The sequence below is a fragment of the Amaranthus tricolor genome, chromosome 1 (genome assembly GCF_026212465.1).
Source record: "Amaranthus tricolor cultivar Red isolate AtriRed21 chromosome 1, ASM2621246v1, whole genome shotgun sequence".
NCBI lineage: Eukaryota > Viridiplantae > Streptophyta > Magnoliopsida > Caryophyllales > Amaranthaceae > Amaranthus > Amaranthus tricolor.
Window position 1 is genome coordinate 35,625,042 of NC_080047.1, and position 16,117 is coordinate 35,641,158.

The 16,117-nt window shown below is 32.2% G+C and overlaps 2 protein-coding genes across 5 annotated transcripts; both read right to left on the bottom strand.

The window, feature by feature from the left end:
- Nucleotides 1-1,714: 1,714 nt before the first annotated feature.
- LOC130826233 (uncharacterized) lies at nt 1,715-3,204 on the bottom strand. The gene is made up of 2 exons (XM_057691822.1): nt 2,173-3,204; nt 1,715-1,844 (listed from the first exon to the last, which is right to left on the bottom strand). Exons 1-2 carry the CDS (start codon nt 2,723-2,725, stop codon nt 1,831-1,833), a joined length of 567 nt encoding a protein of 188 aa, XP_057547805.1. The 5' UTR covers nt 2,726-3,204; the 3' UTR covers nt 1,715-1,830.
- Nucleotides 3,205-5,837: 2,633 nt separating this feature from the next.
- Nucleotides 5,838-7,709, bottom strand: LOC130826210 (early nodulin-75-like). Of its 4 annotated transcripts, none has more exons than XM_057691801.1 (3): nt 7,581-7,709; nt 7,361-7,445; nt 5,838-7,104 (listed from the first exon to the last, which is right to left on the bottom strand). In XM_057691801.1, exons 1-3 carry the CDS (start codon nt 7,596-7,598, stop codon nt 6,149-6,151), a joined length of 1,059 nt encoding a protein of 352 aa, XP_057547784.1. In that variant the 5' UTR covers nt 7,599-7,709; the 3' UTR covers nt 5,838-6,148. The 4 variants fall into 4 exon arrangements, with proteins under 4 accessions (XP_057547784.1, XP_057547790.1, XP_057547775.1 ...); XM_057691807.1 differs by having other exon boundaries at nt 7,361-7,467; nt 7,581-7,668; XM_057691792.1 differs by having other exon boundaries at nt 7,361-7,467; nt 7,556-7,610.
- Nucleotides 7,710-16,117: the final 8,408 nt, after the last annotated feature.

Genomic DNA, 16,117 nt, shown 5'->3' on the forward strand with positions numbered 1-16,117 from the left:
AACCGGACCAACCCGGACCGTGGCCATGCCTAGGAATACCCTTGGGGAGGATTCATATATATGTCTTCTGATATGTAGCCATGTAAAAAAGCATTGTTGATATCAATCTGTTGAATACTCCAGTGTTTAGCAGCAGCTAGGGCAATAATAGTTCTTACAGTGGTGAACCTTGCAACAGGACTAAAAGTGTATTTATAGTCTTTTCCTTTTACCTGCTTATCACCCCTGGCCACTAACCTAGCCTTGCATCTTTCAACAGTTCCATTAGGTTGAAATTTAATTTTGTAAACCCATTTGCAACCAATAGGAGTCTTATCAAGAGGTAAAGTAGTTAAGTCCCAAGTATGATTGTTTTCCAAAGCTTCAAGTTCTTTGTTCATGGCATTGATCCATCTAGGGTCATTTTAGCTTTATTATAAGAAGTGGGTTCATAAACAGATAGCATGGAAGAAAGACTATCTAAGTCTGCAGAGGACATATGTTGAAGAGAAGGTTCAGTATGAACATTAAAGGATAAGGAAGAGGGAGAAGAGATATCTTGTGGAGTAGTTAAAGGTTTGATGTTAGGAATATTGGTAATAAAATCTTGATATTTAGAAGGAAAAATTGGGATTCTGGAAGATCTTCTTGGGTTAGGAATGAGAGGAGAAGAATCAGGGGAAGCAATGAAGTTATTGTGCTGATCAGAACCAAAAGTAGAAGAAGGACTAGTGGTTTGAGGAGAACTGAAAGAAGGAGTTAAAACAGGATTAATGGAAGGAATTTGTTGAAAATTGGAAATATCATCAGAAGTATCTGATGAAAGAAAAATGGGCTCAGTTTGCTGAGAAGTAAAATTAGATGAATCTTGTTGTTTATAAGGGAAAATGTTTTCTTTGAAAATAACATCTCTGCTAAGAAGAATTTTGTGTTGATCCAAATCATACAATTTGTATCCCTTCTGAGCATAAGGATAACCTAGAAATATGCATCGTTTAGCTCTAGGAGCAAATTTGTCATTAGTTTTGTGAGCAGGATAACATAAAGAACCAAAAACTTTGAGATGATCAAAAGTGACAGGCTTGTTCATGAGTAATTCATATGGAGTTTTTCCAATCCAAGACAGGGGTGGGCATGAGATTTATGAGATATGTGGCAGTTAATAAACAATCACCCCAAAATTTAATAGGTAAACCAGCATGAAATCTTAGTGTTCTGGCAATATCTAAAAGGTGCATGTGTTTCCTCTCAACTCTGCCATTTTGTTGAGGTAAACCAGGAAGGCTCCTTTGATGTATAATACCTTTTGAGGCAAAAAGAGAACAGCAAGATTGTTGGAAAATTTCAGTGCCATTATCACTTCGTATAATTTTAACAGTGGTGTTAAATTGATTTGAGACATTGGCAAGAAAATTAGATATTATATGAAAAACTTGGTGTTTACTGTGAAGTAAATGTGTCCAAGTAGTTCTAGAGTAATCATCAAGAATAGTAAGAAAATATGTGGCTCCTGATAAGGAGGGTGATCTGTATGGACCCCAAAGATCAATATGAATAAGTGCAAAAGGTGCAGTAGCATGAGAGGATGAAACAAGAAAAGGAAACTTATGATGTTTGCCTAAAATACAAGATTCACAATGAAAATTCTCTTTATTATTATTGATTATTACATGAGGAATATGTTTCATAGTAGAAAAAGAAACATGGCCTAATCTTGCATGAAGTAAATCAAGACTAGAAGAAGAACATGCTGTATTTACAACAAGATTATTGGGGAAAACATGATATGAAGAAGCTGAAGAACACAAAAGATATAAGCCTGATGTTCTCATAGCAGTGGCTTTGACCTCATTAGTTGTAAGGTCCTGAAATATACAAGAATGATTAGTAAATTTAGCAAGAAGATTGTTATTGTCAAGCAATTGTCCAACAGATAAAAGATTATGTTTAAAAGAAGGAACAAATAAAACGCTGTTAAGAGTGATATCAGAATTAAGTTTTATAGATCCAGAATGAGTGACAGTGTTTGTTGAACCATCAGGTAATCCAACAAGAATAGGAGAATGCAGAGGGTGGAAGGAAGAAAAAATTTAGAATTAGAACACATATGTTCAGAAGCACCAGTGTCTATAACCCAAGAATTGGCAGGAATGTTTGGAAAATTAGAAGCAACATGAGAAACAAAAAAAATACCTGCAGAGTTCACATTTGTATAGGAAGAAGTAAGAGGATCAGTAGATATAGAAGATTGATTCATGCATTTAATAACTTCCTTGCATACAACAGATAGCATTTGAGGATCAATAACAGGAGAAGACATCTTTCCAGAGGAACCAGAACAAGGAACAGACCCAAGAATGGAAGAATTATCAACTTGAACATTTGCAGTTGTTCTAGAAACAGATTTAAATTTCTTGTTTGCATACCACTCAGGATAGCCTATAAGCTTGAAACATTGATCAATCGTGTGACCTTTGCCTTTACAATGCTCACATACTCTTTCAAACTTAGTTTTCTTGGAATCCTTCCTCATACCAGCAGAATTATCAGGTTTGAATTGATGAGCAGCAAAAGCACCAATTTCATTGGAATGACTTGTATAAAGGTTATTCTGATGTTTTCTCTCAACAGATTGTAAAATGTGATATACTTTATTGATGTTAGGTAAAGGATCAGTACTAAGAATGTTTGTCTTAACTTGATCATAGGCTGGGTTGATACCGGAAAGAAATTGAATTAACTTCATTCTATTGTCAGCATCTAAGACTTTTTTAAGAATTCCACAAGAACAATTAGCAAGAATACCACAAGAACAATCAGGAAAGCCTTCTAGGTCATGAATTTCATCCCATATTCTTTTTTTTTTTTAGCATAATATTCAGTAATGGAAGAATCTTTCTGTTCAATAAGAAAAAGAGATCTATGTAGATCAAACAATTGAGGCACATTGCTTTGACCATATCTATCTTTAACTTCCTTCCACAATTAATAAGCTGAATCAACAAACATGAAGGTTTCTGCAATACCTCTCTCCATGGAATTGATGATCCAAGATCTTACAATGTAATCATTCCGGATCCATTTCTTGAAATCAGAGGAAGAAACAGATGGTTTGAGAAGAGTTCCATCAATAAAACTCACTTTATTTCTTGCATATAAAGCCATCTTCACAGATCTACTCCAGTTTACATAGTTAGAACCCGAAAAAAGAAGAGCGACAATAGAATGTTGTGAAATGTCAGAAGAAGAAAGAAAATAAGGATCATCAAAATTGAAATTCATATTGCTTTGAACTGGAATTTCAGGATTATTTGTTAATGAAATTTCATCATTGATTGTCAAAGGTGTTTCTGCATGTTTAGAAAATGGCGTTTCTGAATCAGCCATTTTAAGAAAATATATATATATATATATATATATATATATATATATATATATATATATATATATAAGAAATCAGAGGATGAAGAAAGAAGATAAGACGGAAGCAGTAGGAGCGAAATCGAGCTCCGATACCATGAGAAACTGCAAACTTGCAGATAAGAAATCAAGATAATCTTGATTTGTAGATGAGTATCAAGAAGGTTAAGAAGAAGAAGAAGCTTTTATTTCTCAATCAAAAATTGCCCTTAAACTAAAACAAAAGAGGTATATATATACAAGCTATCCTGGATTACATAAAACAAAATATTCTATATTAGTAGAGGTGAGCTGGCTATCAACTAAGTATCACCCTAATAACCGTAAAATTCCTTATAATATTCTCATATTGATTTGCCATATGGAATAATTCTTACCAAACTTACATCAATATATTCCTTAATATATGAGTAGTGCATTACAATAAGATATGTTTTTTTGAAACTTTATTGGAATATTAAACTTTTAAATTTAAATCTACATGAAATTTCAAATTAAAGTTTTGAATATATATGTGGTTTTTTATGTTGAAATATTTGCTAATTAATAAAGTTTATTCATTAAAATTTAAATTTCTAAAATATCTTGTCAAATTTTACTTAAAAATTATGAGAATTTTAATTAATATTTATATTAACAGCCTAGTTTTTTATTCATTAAAAATACTGTATATTTTAAATTCTCTATCAATTTTATAAGAAAAATTATAATTTTAAACTGAAAACAAGTATTAATTTCATCTTTATTTAAAATTTACATTTATATATATTTTTAACTAACAAATTCGTACATATCACAAATTTTATAACAAAAATGAATAAAATGCAAGCGCCATTCAAAAGCATAAAACAAACATCAACAAATACAAAGAAAGCTTTAATAACCTATATAATGACACGCGATGTAAGGGACTGAGGAAGGGAGGAGTTCTGGGTTGGGAAGGGGATTGGAGGAGTTGCATTATAATGGTAACTGCAACAGCAATCAAGTCAATTCGGTACACAAAAAATCTCAATATGTTAATCACACGTGTGAAACATTGCGTGCTATCCGGAACAACATTTTATATGGAGCGAGGAACGAAGTAGCAACAAGGAACACAACCTGAATTGACTTGAGAATTGTTAGTGCAAGTGCCAAATAATCTTTGTGTGATGGTAGTGACTCAATAACTCAAAAGAAGACACATTATGTTGAGAGCAATATTAAGGGTGCAATAAAAGATAATTAAATATATAATAAATTGCTAATTTATGGGAGAGTTAATGTGTCACTTAATGGTGTGTTGAAGGGGCAATTAATCTAGGAATAATGGTGGGCATTATTTCTATGTTTATTGCTAAGTTTATTGTGATGTTAAATATGCATTAAAAGAGACCTTAAATGTCATATTTAATTGTATGGCATTATGGTGCTTTGATGGTGATTGAATGTGTGGTTCTAAAATGATGTATTCCTCTCTATAAATAGGATACATCATTCATACAGCAAATTCACCACAACACACATAAACATATTGTGAGAGGGCTACCACATTGTAAGAAACTTGAGAGTGTTTTTCTATGTATTAGTATTGTGAGATCTCTATTGTGAGATGTATGACTTGAGAGGTTGTTCTCAAGTATGAGAGTTTATTCATTATTGTATTGTTGAGTCCATTAATGAAAGTAAACATTTGTTGAGAGGGAGGTATCCAAAATACCTCATAAACTTGTGTGTTGTTGTCTCTTTTGATACATTTTGTTTTTCATCATTTTTTACATTTGTTCTTTTGCCATTGTTGGGTTCCAAGCACCCCTCTTTCAAGAACAATTGAGTACAAGATCAATAAATTAAGTATAACTAATATATTTGAAAACAAAGTAAAATTAATTTGATTTTTTGCTTTTACAATTTTTTTAAAAAGAAATTTATTTGTTTTCTAGGCTTATCTGTATTTAATTTTAAAATGGAGGCCAAAATACCTTATTAAAAGGTCTTCTAAACCAGAATGACATCTTAAGTGAGATAAGTTGCATTTTTGTGAGGTTTGGGGACCGATGTTCTTAGATGACAAAACAATGTTACGTGATTACGTTCTATATTGCATGTTTTCGTGGTGTGAATCAATAGTAGACTGTCACAAAAGCATCCACTTTAAGCGAAAATGTTTCCTTTGTAAGCATAAGCACGTAACAAAGTGACTTTTTCTATAGTATATTTATATAATTCAGGTAAGTGTACATGTTTTATCTCTTGTTTCAGGCAGCTAGTATGAAGTATCTATAGAAAAAAGTGTAGAACATATTAGTAAGTTGTACATTTGATTGTAAGGTAGAACTTTGCTGATGATATTAAACTAGAAATAGGTACATAAAAATGTGAACATATATATTTTTTAAATATTTTTGTTTGATAAGAAGGTATATTAGCCTTTAGAAAAGGCAGAATTTGGCATATATTCTTCTCAAGCCACAAGAAAGAATCTCATTCCTGTCAATCTGTCAAAGCATTATCACAAGCTTGTTTGTGAAAGTTACCATCACCTAATGTCACTCTATGGCCCATTAGCTTTTCAATCAAGCAACATGAAAAGCTCTCAAACAGGATTTTCCCATTTGCAATGTAAACTTTGTATCTGTTAAAGTATATAACATATATGACATCTTGTCACGCTGGCTTAAAATACCATGTCAGGGACTAACTCAACCAAAAGTTTAAACGGATGGTTGAGGTTTCAGGATATGTTATATACTCTAATAGGACTTATCTATGCTATTGTACATGCATTTGGATTCTCATCACTGAAGATAGAAGTAACATTCCCATTATTATGACTTCCATTTCGATATGGATCCATATTGTACGGATCCATTCTGTTCATACCGTAATTTGTGTATTGTGGTGGTGGTTGTACGTATTGGTATTCTGTGATGGAAGGTGATGGCCTATACATGTTATAACTGTGAGTTGCATAAACATTTTGAGGTGGCGGTGGTTCATGATAAACTGTTCTAGGTGGTGGCTCATGATAGATGGGGCGAGGTGGTGGTTCATGATAAACAGGATGAGGTGGTGGCTCATGATAAATGGGCCTAGGACGTTCGTGATAGACGTGTTGAGGTGGTGGCTCGTGATAAATTGGTTGTGGATGTGGTTCGGGTCTATAACTTGGACCCGGATGGTTTGTCCAGTGTCCCCCATAAGAATTGTATCCATATCCATTATTGTAACCATATCGATATCCATAGTCGGGTGCGTGGTGGTGAACTACATGGACCTCCTCAGGTGGTGGATTGTGAGGGTTGGCTTGCTGGCTTTGTTGATGCTCTGGTGGAGGATTTGACTCGGGTTGTGGATTTTGAGCCTGTGAAGTTTCAGGTTGTTGTGGTTGGGCTTGGGGTTGGGCTTGATCTCCTGATTGCTCTTGTGGTGGTGGGGGTGCTTCGTCTGATTTGGGAGGCTCGGTTGGTTGAGTGTTCCCTGCATCTTGAGGTGGGGGGCCTCCTTCCGGTGGTGGTTGCGCTCCTCCCTCCGATGATTGGGCTGAACCATCTGGTGGTTGTGGTTCGGTTGGTTGCGAATTAGGGTCTGGTGCTTCTGTGTGAGAACAGATTGTAGCAACTTTTCTGACCTTCTTTATAGCTTTGATAATTCTTTCAGGGTCTGCCCATCCAATTACTGTCAATTTCTGATGAGGAAAATCAATGTAGAGATCATATATCCCTGTAGATTTAGGAAAACCAATGTTACACGAAATGAAATTCAATTCCAAATAAGAAATAAGAACATTAATATAGTGATTCGGAAACACAAAAAATGACCATTTATATAGTGCAAGATAAGATAGGACCATAATTTTGTACACATACATCGACTAAGTAGGTAACATAACCATAACTGTAAACATAACATAACCATAACAAAACAAGATATGTGAAATGTTATTTAGTGTTTCAAATCGAATCTCCATACTATTTACCATTGATACCATTGAGCGCCTTTTTGATCTTGTGCACACACCCATTACAGTCCATACGGACATGTATCTCTGTGATTTGAGGTCTCTGCATTATTTTGGCAGGAAAACTGAAAAAAGCTTAGAAGGATATTGATATGTTTTAGGTGGAAATTAAAATACAGAAAATACAAGAAACTAAAGAATAAATGCCAATACCAAAATGTTGAATATGTAGCCATACCTTCAATTCATGAACCATTTTACGTTGTAGAAAGAATGGAACATTGTGAAAGAATAGGTGGCATAATATTTGTATTTGAGGAGGGAATATTTGAAAGATTAAAGTTGTGGGACATGCAAGGAATCCACTTTTAATTAGATTATGAGTTGGACATTAAACAGTTTTTGCACAAGAAAGTAAAACTCTTCCTATAATATGGTTTTTATGTTTAGAAGTCACTATCTAACTTATTAAAAAGAGAATGAAAGGAATTGTATTGATGGAAAGATACCAAATTTTCTAGCAGGGGTCAGATCAGAATCGGATTAAAAATTGACAAAGAATTTTAAATTATATGTGCTCTTATAACTTATTGATTCATACCAAAACGTTTTATGACATCCTCATGAATACTCGAGTGGATTCTCCATTTTTAGGGTCTCGTACCGTCCGACATCTTACATATGTTGAATTAGAGGTGTTTAAAACAAATCCGATGATCCAAGAGCAGATACAAGGCCAAGTAATGCTGTTAGTTGGTTACATTGATAGTAATAGCCTCAACAACCGATGTTCAAATCCTATGTAAAACATGTTTTTGTTTCGAAAACTTATGACCGGGACGCCACTTGCCTACGGCCTATTTATGCTTTCTCAACGTCTCATCATGTTCTTTTATTAAATATATGGAAATGCATTAAAAGAGTCTAAATGCATTAAAATAGTTTCAATTAGACATTTGCCTTTTTTTATTTTTGTTAAACTCTAAAATGGAAAGCAATATTTGGACAATTACTATAAATAAAAAATTGTTAAAGTAATTTTATTTTTATTTAAAATATTGATAGTACTTCATTTTTTTTATATCCGTCATTATGACGATTCGATATTTACCCAACCTTATAACCGAAATTGAATTCACAATTAATTTTAAGTTATATAAAAATTTAAACGGACCAAAAAATCATAACTTTGGAAAAATTTACGCTGAAGAGAAGTTTTTAATTCTTTTTCTTTTTGAGGTGGATGTACGCTGTAAATGGAAGAAGCGTCTGTGTTTAGGATATCCAAACAAAATATGAAATTAGAAGAAAGTAAAAGGGGAGGAAAATGAAGAGGAATAGGAAAGTGATGTGCACTGGTGATAGTTTATTGAAGTCAAAGTGGCTTTTTTAGATAAGAGTAGGATGTCCACTTCAAGGGAATCCTTTTATCACAAGGAAATAAGTGTGTTCATACTGCTTAATTGTTTAGTTAGATTTAGGCTTTAAAGACCTTGTTTTTTTGATATGGTATGATTTTATAGTTTATGTTCCAAAATTCCTTATAATAACTTTTTAGTTTCACACCCCAAATAAAAAATGAATATGCCACAAAATAAATGATAAAAGTTTTGTCGCCTAAATCTTTATCGCATAAATTCTTTTTTGTCGCTTAATATATCGCTGAGCTATACGACAAAAAAATAACTTGTCGCCTATTATGTCGAATAGCTTATTCTGAGGCCATAAAAATAATTTGAATATTTGTTATTATTATTATTAAATAATAATAGTATATATTGCCATTATTATTAAATAATAATAATAACAAATATTCAATTTTTTTATAAAAAAAATACATAAAAATAATATATATACAAAATAAGCAATAAAAATTATATTTACAATAATATATAACAAAATTATTGACATTAATATTTATAATACAATAAAAATTATTTACATTATTATTATACAATAAAAAAAATGTTTAAATTATAATACAAAATTTCATAAATAAATATATACATATTTACAAAAAAAAATTTTTAAATACAAAGATTAAAAGTAACCACCACGACTAGAGCGACTACCACCACCACGGCTATTACGCGATCCTCGAGAACCACCCGATCCACCTGGGCTACCACCCATATCACCACCCCAACCTTGACGACTACCTACTCCCGAACCATGGCATTTATTACTGCTTTTCCCATATAATGCATTCCGTAATTGGATGTGAGTTTCTTCGAGAGCTTGTAAGTGCCCACGTATTTCTCTTATATCTTCTCAAGTAGGGTTGTTCTCGTCGAGTTGAGCTTGCATGAATACGCGAAATTCATGCCTATGACGCTGATTCTCGGAGAGATGCGCTCTCATTTCATCTTGAGTAGCGCACTACTCTCGAGGGGTGAAACAGTTCTCAAACAGATTATGATAGTATTATTCATTGGCAGACCCCAAACTATAATACCCAGGATAAGAAGGAGAATTTTAATTTTTATTTACCTCCATGATCGCCTCTGCATAAATTTTAGAGTGATCAGGTTCTTCGCCCATTCTTATTGCTTCCGCTTCTAATTTGCGGTAGTGCTCCTAAAAGACGAATGAAAAATAGATTAGATACTAATCAAATATAAACAACAAAACAAGAAAATAAATTTGAACTTACTTCAATTTTTGTCGTATTCAGTGATTACGACACGCTGACCATCCGAGTCACGTACTCCTTTGGTTCGTAACAATAACCTATAAGGAGTAGGCTCCACATTGCCAGATTTCTCGGCCTTCAAAAACTAGAAATATTAGTTAATAAACAATTATAAATGTAAAAACGTTAAGTAACTATTAATGAAATATCAACTTACCATATTTTCGCGCAATCGCGTAGCAGAATACGGGCCACCACGATAGGTAGGCAAAGGTAGTGCACTGGAGTCCCCTTTGCGCCTGTTACTCTTTCCGTGAGAGCTTTTTGTAACAACCCGACTTACCATTGACTGAGTAAGCAGGGTCATCACGGGAGTTACTTCCCAAGAAACTTAAATCACACTTTCAAAACTTGAGCAAAAGAGTCACCAGTTCTTTAACGTAACTAACTCAGCTAATTCTTATACCAAATATCTAACTAAAATACAAAGTAATCATAAATTTCACTTTATAGTCCAATATAACCAACACAACCAAGTCTAATATACATTTATCAAAAATCTAATACAAAACTACAAATTCACACGTGCTCAGCTCAATATAACATCCTTTAAACTCTAATCAACACTGAGGTTTGGGAGGAATTGTAAGCTCAGTCCACGATTCATTGGACCCTATGAGATTCTTGAGCAGATAGTCAAGGTAGCTTATGAACTTGCACTTCCTGCGTCTATTGACCAAGTGCATGACGTGTTTCACGTATCCCAGCTGAGACAGTACATTATGGATGATTCACACGTTCTTCAGCCCGAACAGTTGACCTTGGATGACACCTTATAGTATGTGGAGACTCTCGTTCAGATTCTAGATAAGAAGACGCGTGATACACGTCGGGGTAGTATAGCGCTTGTGAAGGTGTTATGGTCTAATCACGTCACCGAAGAAGCCACGTGGGAGGAAGAAGATGCCATGAGACGCGATTATCCCTGGTTGTTTGCTCAGGTATTTCTATGTTTTCCGTTTTATAACAATTACATCTCCTTAGTCTTAGAGGGTTAAGTTCGAGGACGAACTTTATTCTTAGTTGGGTAGAATCGTAAGATTTTGGGATAGTACTAGGTTTTAACAATGCTAGGCCTTAAAGTTTGGTTGGTTCACATAGTTAGTCATGTAATATAGATTTTTACAGTGCACAGAGTATGAGTAATTGGGTAACATAGCTTTACGATACGTATGTTAGCTGGATATTTGAGTATATACTTGAGACTTAGTTTAACTTCAAGGACGAAGTTTTTTTCAAATTAGGTAGAATGTAACATTTGAGAAATTAATAATTTAAGACGAGTGAATTTAAGAGAATTATTAGTACGAGAATGACCTTAAATATACATGATATAAATATATTCTCAAATTAATTTCTTCCCTCTCTTACTTTTCTTTTATTTTGATTAAAGTATCAAAAAATAAAAAATAAAAAATAAAAAATAAAAGCCTCATTTCTCTCTCTCTCTCTCTCATTCGAATGAACTCAAAGGAAGCAGGCATTCATCATCTTCTTCCTTTAGCCATTCGAACGAAGCTGCATCAATCCCACCTTCTCCAAATTCGAACTAGAGACCAAAAAGGAAATCAGTATAAGCAATCCCTTTCTACTGCTATTCAAAATTAGGGCAAAGCTAAACTTCAATCATCTTCTACCTTGAGTTCTCACAAGATTCATTGCAAATCTTCATCTCCTTGCCAATAGTTTGGGTGAACCAAAACTCCATGAATGTGCTATTCTTCTTATTTGATTATTGGTGTAAACAAACTAAGGTTTGAATCTCCCAATTTCTATGTGTAATTTTACTCCATTCTTCTCTTATAATTCTGATTTTCCTCTCAAGAACCGAACCCTAGCCCATCTTTGATTAGATTTTCAGGTAACATCAATATTTTTGTAGGATTTTCTTCCATTGAAGTAGTAAAACAGCAAACAGCAACCGAATCCTCCCCTTCCCAAGCCCCTATTCTGCCGAAAATGGGGGAAAACAAGTGAAATTTGGTCTTGTTTGTTTAAACATCGAAATCCAAGTCAAACACAAATTTGTGAAATCTGTTTTGTTTGTGTTTCTTGTTGCCGCCAAACAGAGGTAAATCCTCCTTGATCCTTTTTTTTCTTTTCCTTAATATTTATGTTCTCATTCATATAAGGTTAGTTTCAATGGCTTGTACATTCTTTTATCATGTATTAAACCCTAAATTTTGATGAATCTTGGAAATTTATATGAGTTAATTGGATAAATTCTTAATTGAGAGTCCTATGGAAAATGTGTTACTAGTAAGTTGTGTGATGATGAGAATTTAAGTGTGGATTATAATTTTAGTAGAAGATTATTCTAATGACTTGGTTTTGATTAGTGTAGTGTCCTTGAATATGATGGTAGTTTTAATTTGATGGCCAAGGAGGAATTAAATGGAGCTAGTATGTGTAAATTTATCATGATGATTGTGGTGGATACAAATTCAAGAGATAAGGTACATGTCATTGAGAATTGTTGATATTGGTGAATGTATTGAATAATTAATTTTTCTTGAATGGATTAGGAGACTCTCACAAAAATCATTGTTTTATTTAAGTGAATAGTTTGACAATAAGGAAGAGATTATTGGACTTGGATTGTAGTTTTGAATGCGTATATTGTGGTTAATTGGAAATATTAAGAGAATTTTAGAGATGAGTATTAGTCTGGATCACAATTATAATATCTTGATGACATATTAGAGATTTGAGTTAGAACGTGCATCATTCATTAATAATTAGATTTGCTAAAGTAGACTTTTGGTTTGATCTATAGACATAGGAGAAGATGTAGTAAGTTGTAGTTTAGTAATTTAGCATCGAATGCTCTTTCGTGATGTTGTGATTTGTTATGCTTCAAGAGGCGACATCAACGAGGAACCTTTCTAATGATTGCGGAGAACCAGATTTAGCTCCTTGAAGCATCTTTGGTGGGTAGTAGCGGTCCCTTAAAGGGTCTAGCCAAACTACAGTTTTGAAAATTGTTTTATTAAAGTTTGTGAAATTTATATTGTTGAGATAAATTTGTTATGAATGATTATGCTGATATTGATATGTTCAATGGATCGGGCTCACGAGCAGGTCATTGACGGAGTAGAAGGAAGATCTCCCTTACTCCCTATTTTGAGGTTAATTGTCATTCAAATATTGACTAGCCTTATCCGAGAATGACATAGCCTTAGAGCTATGGTTGTTCCTCTCAACTAGACTCCCTATGCGCACATCGATCTAGGAAACTGATGTTGCTTTTAAACCTATGTTTTGAATTACTGTGTTTTGTTGTTTTGGATTGTTACTTTTCATTCAATTTAACCTGACCCCCTGTTGTTTCCATCTTTTGGATTGTTTATAGATCGGAATCGGTCGGGAACGATGGGTTAGCGGTGTTGATTAGAGTTCCAAGGATGTTATATTGAGCTGAGCACGTGTGAATTTGTAGTTTTGTATTAGGTTTTTGATAAATGTACATTAGACTTGGTTGTGTTGGTTATATTAGACTTATAGAGTGAATTTTATGATTACTTTGTATTTTAGTCAGATGTTTGGTTGAGAATTAGCTGAATTAGTTATGTTAAAGAACCGGTAACTCCTTTGCTCAAGTTTTGGAAGTGTGATTTAAGTTTCTAGGTAAATAAACCCCGTGATGACCCTGTTTACTCAGTCAACAGTAAGTCGGGTTGTTACACTTTTGACCTCAAAATTTTGCGTATTAGAGTAACTCTTCAAGGCGTTTCTAGAACTCCAGTGGGGTGAAATCAGGGCAAAAGGGTTCCTGTTCCTCTATCTCTAAGCCCTGACTCTTCCTCTTGGCCCGTTCCCTCTCTTGTTGGGACGAGAGCTCTCTCTCTCTCTCTCTCTCTCTCTCTCTCTCTCTCTTTGGTTCTAAGTTTGTTCATTGTGTTCCGGTACCGAAGAGAGCATCGAGCATACTATGCTTTGTAGACATCCTTGTCAATGCTAGGATGCCACTTGTAGCATTTCTAATTTTATATTAAAATACAAAAAATTTATATTAATTTTACGTATTATATCTAACTCCATTTGAATTGATTGAATGTAACTAGCATATACCTTAAATTCGTCCGAATAAAATTTTTTAATTGACTCTGGCACCTTTTTTCAAGAAGTGCCACTAGGGTCCAGAGACAACTTAAACGTCTTTCCGATTTTGAACGTGTCTTCTAGGGTTTGACTCCGCTGAAGCATCAAATCTAAAAAAGTACAATTAATATGTATATTCTATTATTTAACAACAAATACACAAAAAACTAACATGTTTTATTTAATACAATATTATTTAACCAGTAGCATTATTTAGCAAAAATTATGCAACAATTCAGAAATTAACCTAGTAGCATTATTTGTTAAAAACAACCAAAAAAACTAACATGCATTATTTCACAAAAAAAAAAACCAACATTTCAAAAGATAACCCAGTAGCATTATTTAACATAAAAAACCCATAAAACATCCATTATTTAACATAAAATTAAGACAAACAAAAACCCAAAAAATCATGCATTATTTAACATAAAACTAACATGTAGTAGCATTATTTAACAAAAACAACCAGAAAAAAAAAAACAAAACTAACATGCATTATTCCACCAGAAATTTCGAAAACCCAAACAACCAAAAATTCCACCAGAAATTTCGAAAACCCAACAATCCAAAATTTTGAAAAAAACCAGAAATTCCACCAGAAATTCAACCCAATATTCAACTCTAAATTCAACAATAAATTCAAAAGAATTCGAAATATTAACATGCACATGTACGTATTCCAGAAATTCAAAAAAATCCCAAAAAAAACCTAACAAATTCGAAAGAAAAAAAACCAAAAAACACAAACAACCCAACACACAGCATACATGCATGTGTTCCAAACAATTCGGAAAGAAAAAACCCAAAAAAAATAAAGCATAAGTAAGGTAACATACCTATGAAGATGAGCATTATAAAAGATGAAGAATCAAAATCAGCATTAGAAAATCCACATTGCACATGTATTCCAAAAAAACAACTTCAAATTAATAACATATTTGAATAAACAGAAAATGAAAAATTAAAGATGAAATCTACATTACACGAGTTAGAATCAAAATCACCTAAAAACGTTAACATTGACCGGAAAAAATGCTCCCAAAACGTCGCTGGAAAATGGTTGGAAAAGTCACCGGAAAAAGATAACACTTGAATATTAAAAAAATGATTTAAGGTTGAAGAAATATGTAAGTAGCATATTGAAGATTAGGGAATTAAGTTAGAATAAAGAACAATTGAGAATGAGAGAAGAACTGAAAGTGAAGTGTGGGAAATGACGGGTGGGAACTTGGTTTATATAAGCTAAGCTATGGGACAATGCACTTTGTCGCCGAGTATGTCACATAAAATTTAAACGTTCAAAATTATTATTATTATTATTATATTCTTATCATTATTATTAATTTTATTCTTATTATTATTATTATTATTATTATTATTATTATTATTATTATTATTATTATTATTATTATTATTATTATTATTATTATTATTATTCTATTATTTTATTATTATTATTATTATTATTATTATTATTATTATTATTATTATTATTATTATTATTATTATTATTATTATTATTATTATTATTATTATTATTATTATCATTATTATATTCTTATCATTATTATTAATTTTATTATTATTATTATTATTATTATTATTATTATTATTATTATTATTATTATTATTATTATTATTATTATATTATTATTATTATTATTATTATTATTATTGTTATTACTATTATTATTATTATTATTATTATTATTATTATTATTATTATTATTATTATTATTATTATTATTATTATTACTTTTCGTGTTGTTACGCATGGTTAATATTATTATTATTTGAAATATTTGTAAAAGAAATTATTATTTGAGAGTTATATAGGAATTTGAAATAATAATGAATAAAAAAAAGAACAAACAATAAAAATATTTAAAGTCAAATACAATAAAATGAAACAGTATATTAATTTATACTTATAATAGTTTATATCCTCTTCACTCTCATCACTAAAATATTCAGCATCA

Coding starts and splice junctions, on each gene's coding strand:
- LOC130826233 (XM_057691822.1), bottom strand. CDS start 2,725: ATGAAGTTAATTCAATTTCTTTCCGGTATCAACCCAGCCTATGATCAA.
- LOC130826210 (XM_057691792.1), bottom strand. CDS start 7,578: ATGGCTACATATTCAACATTTTG. Junction 7,468..7,555: donor GCTACATATTCAACATTTTG/GTATTGGCATTT, acceptor AGCTTTTTTCAG/TTTTCCTGCCAAAATAATGC. Junction 7,105..7,360: donor GGCGCTCAATGGTATCAATG/GTAAATAGTATG, acceptor CTAAATCTACAG/GGATATATGATCTCTACATT.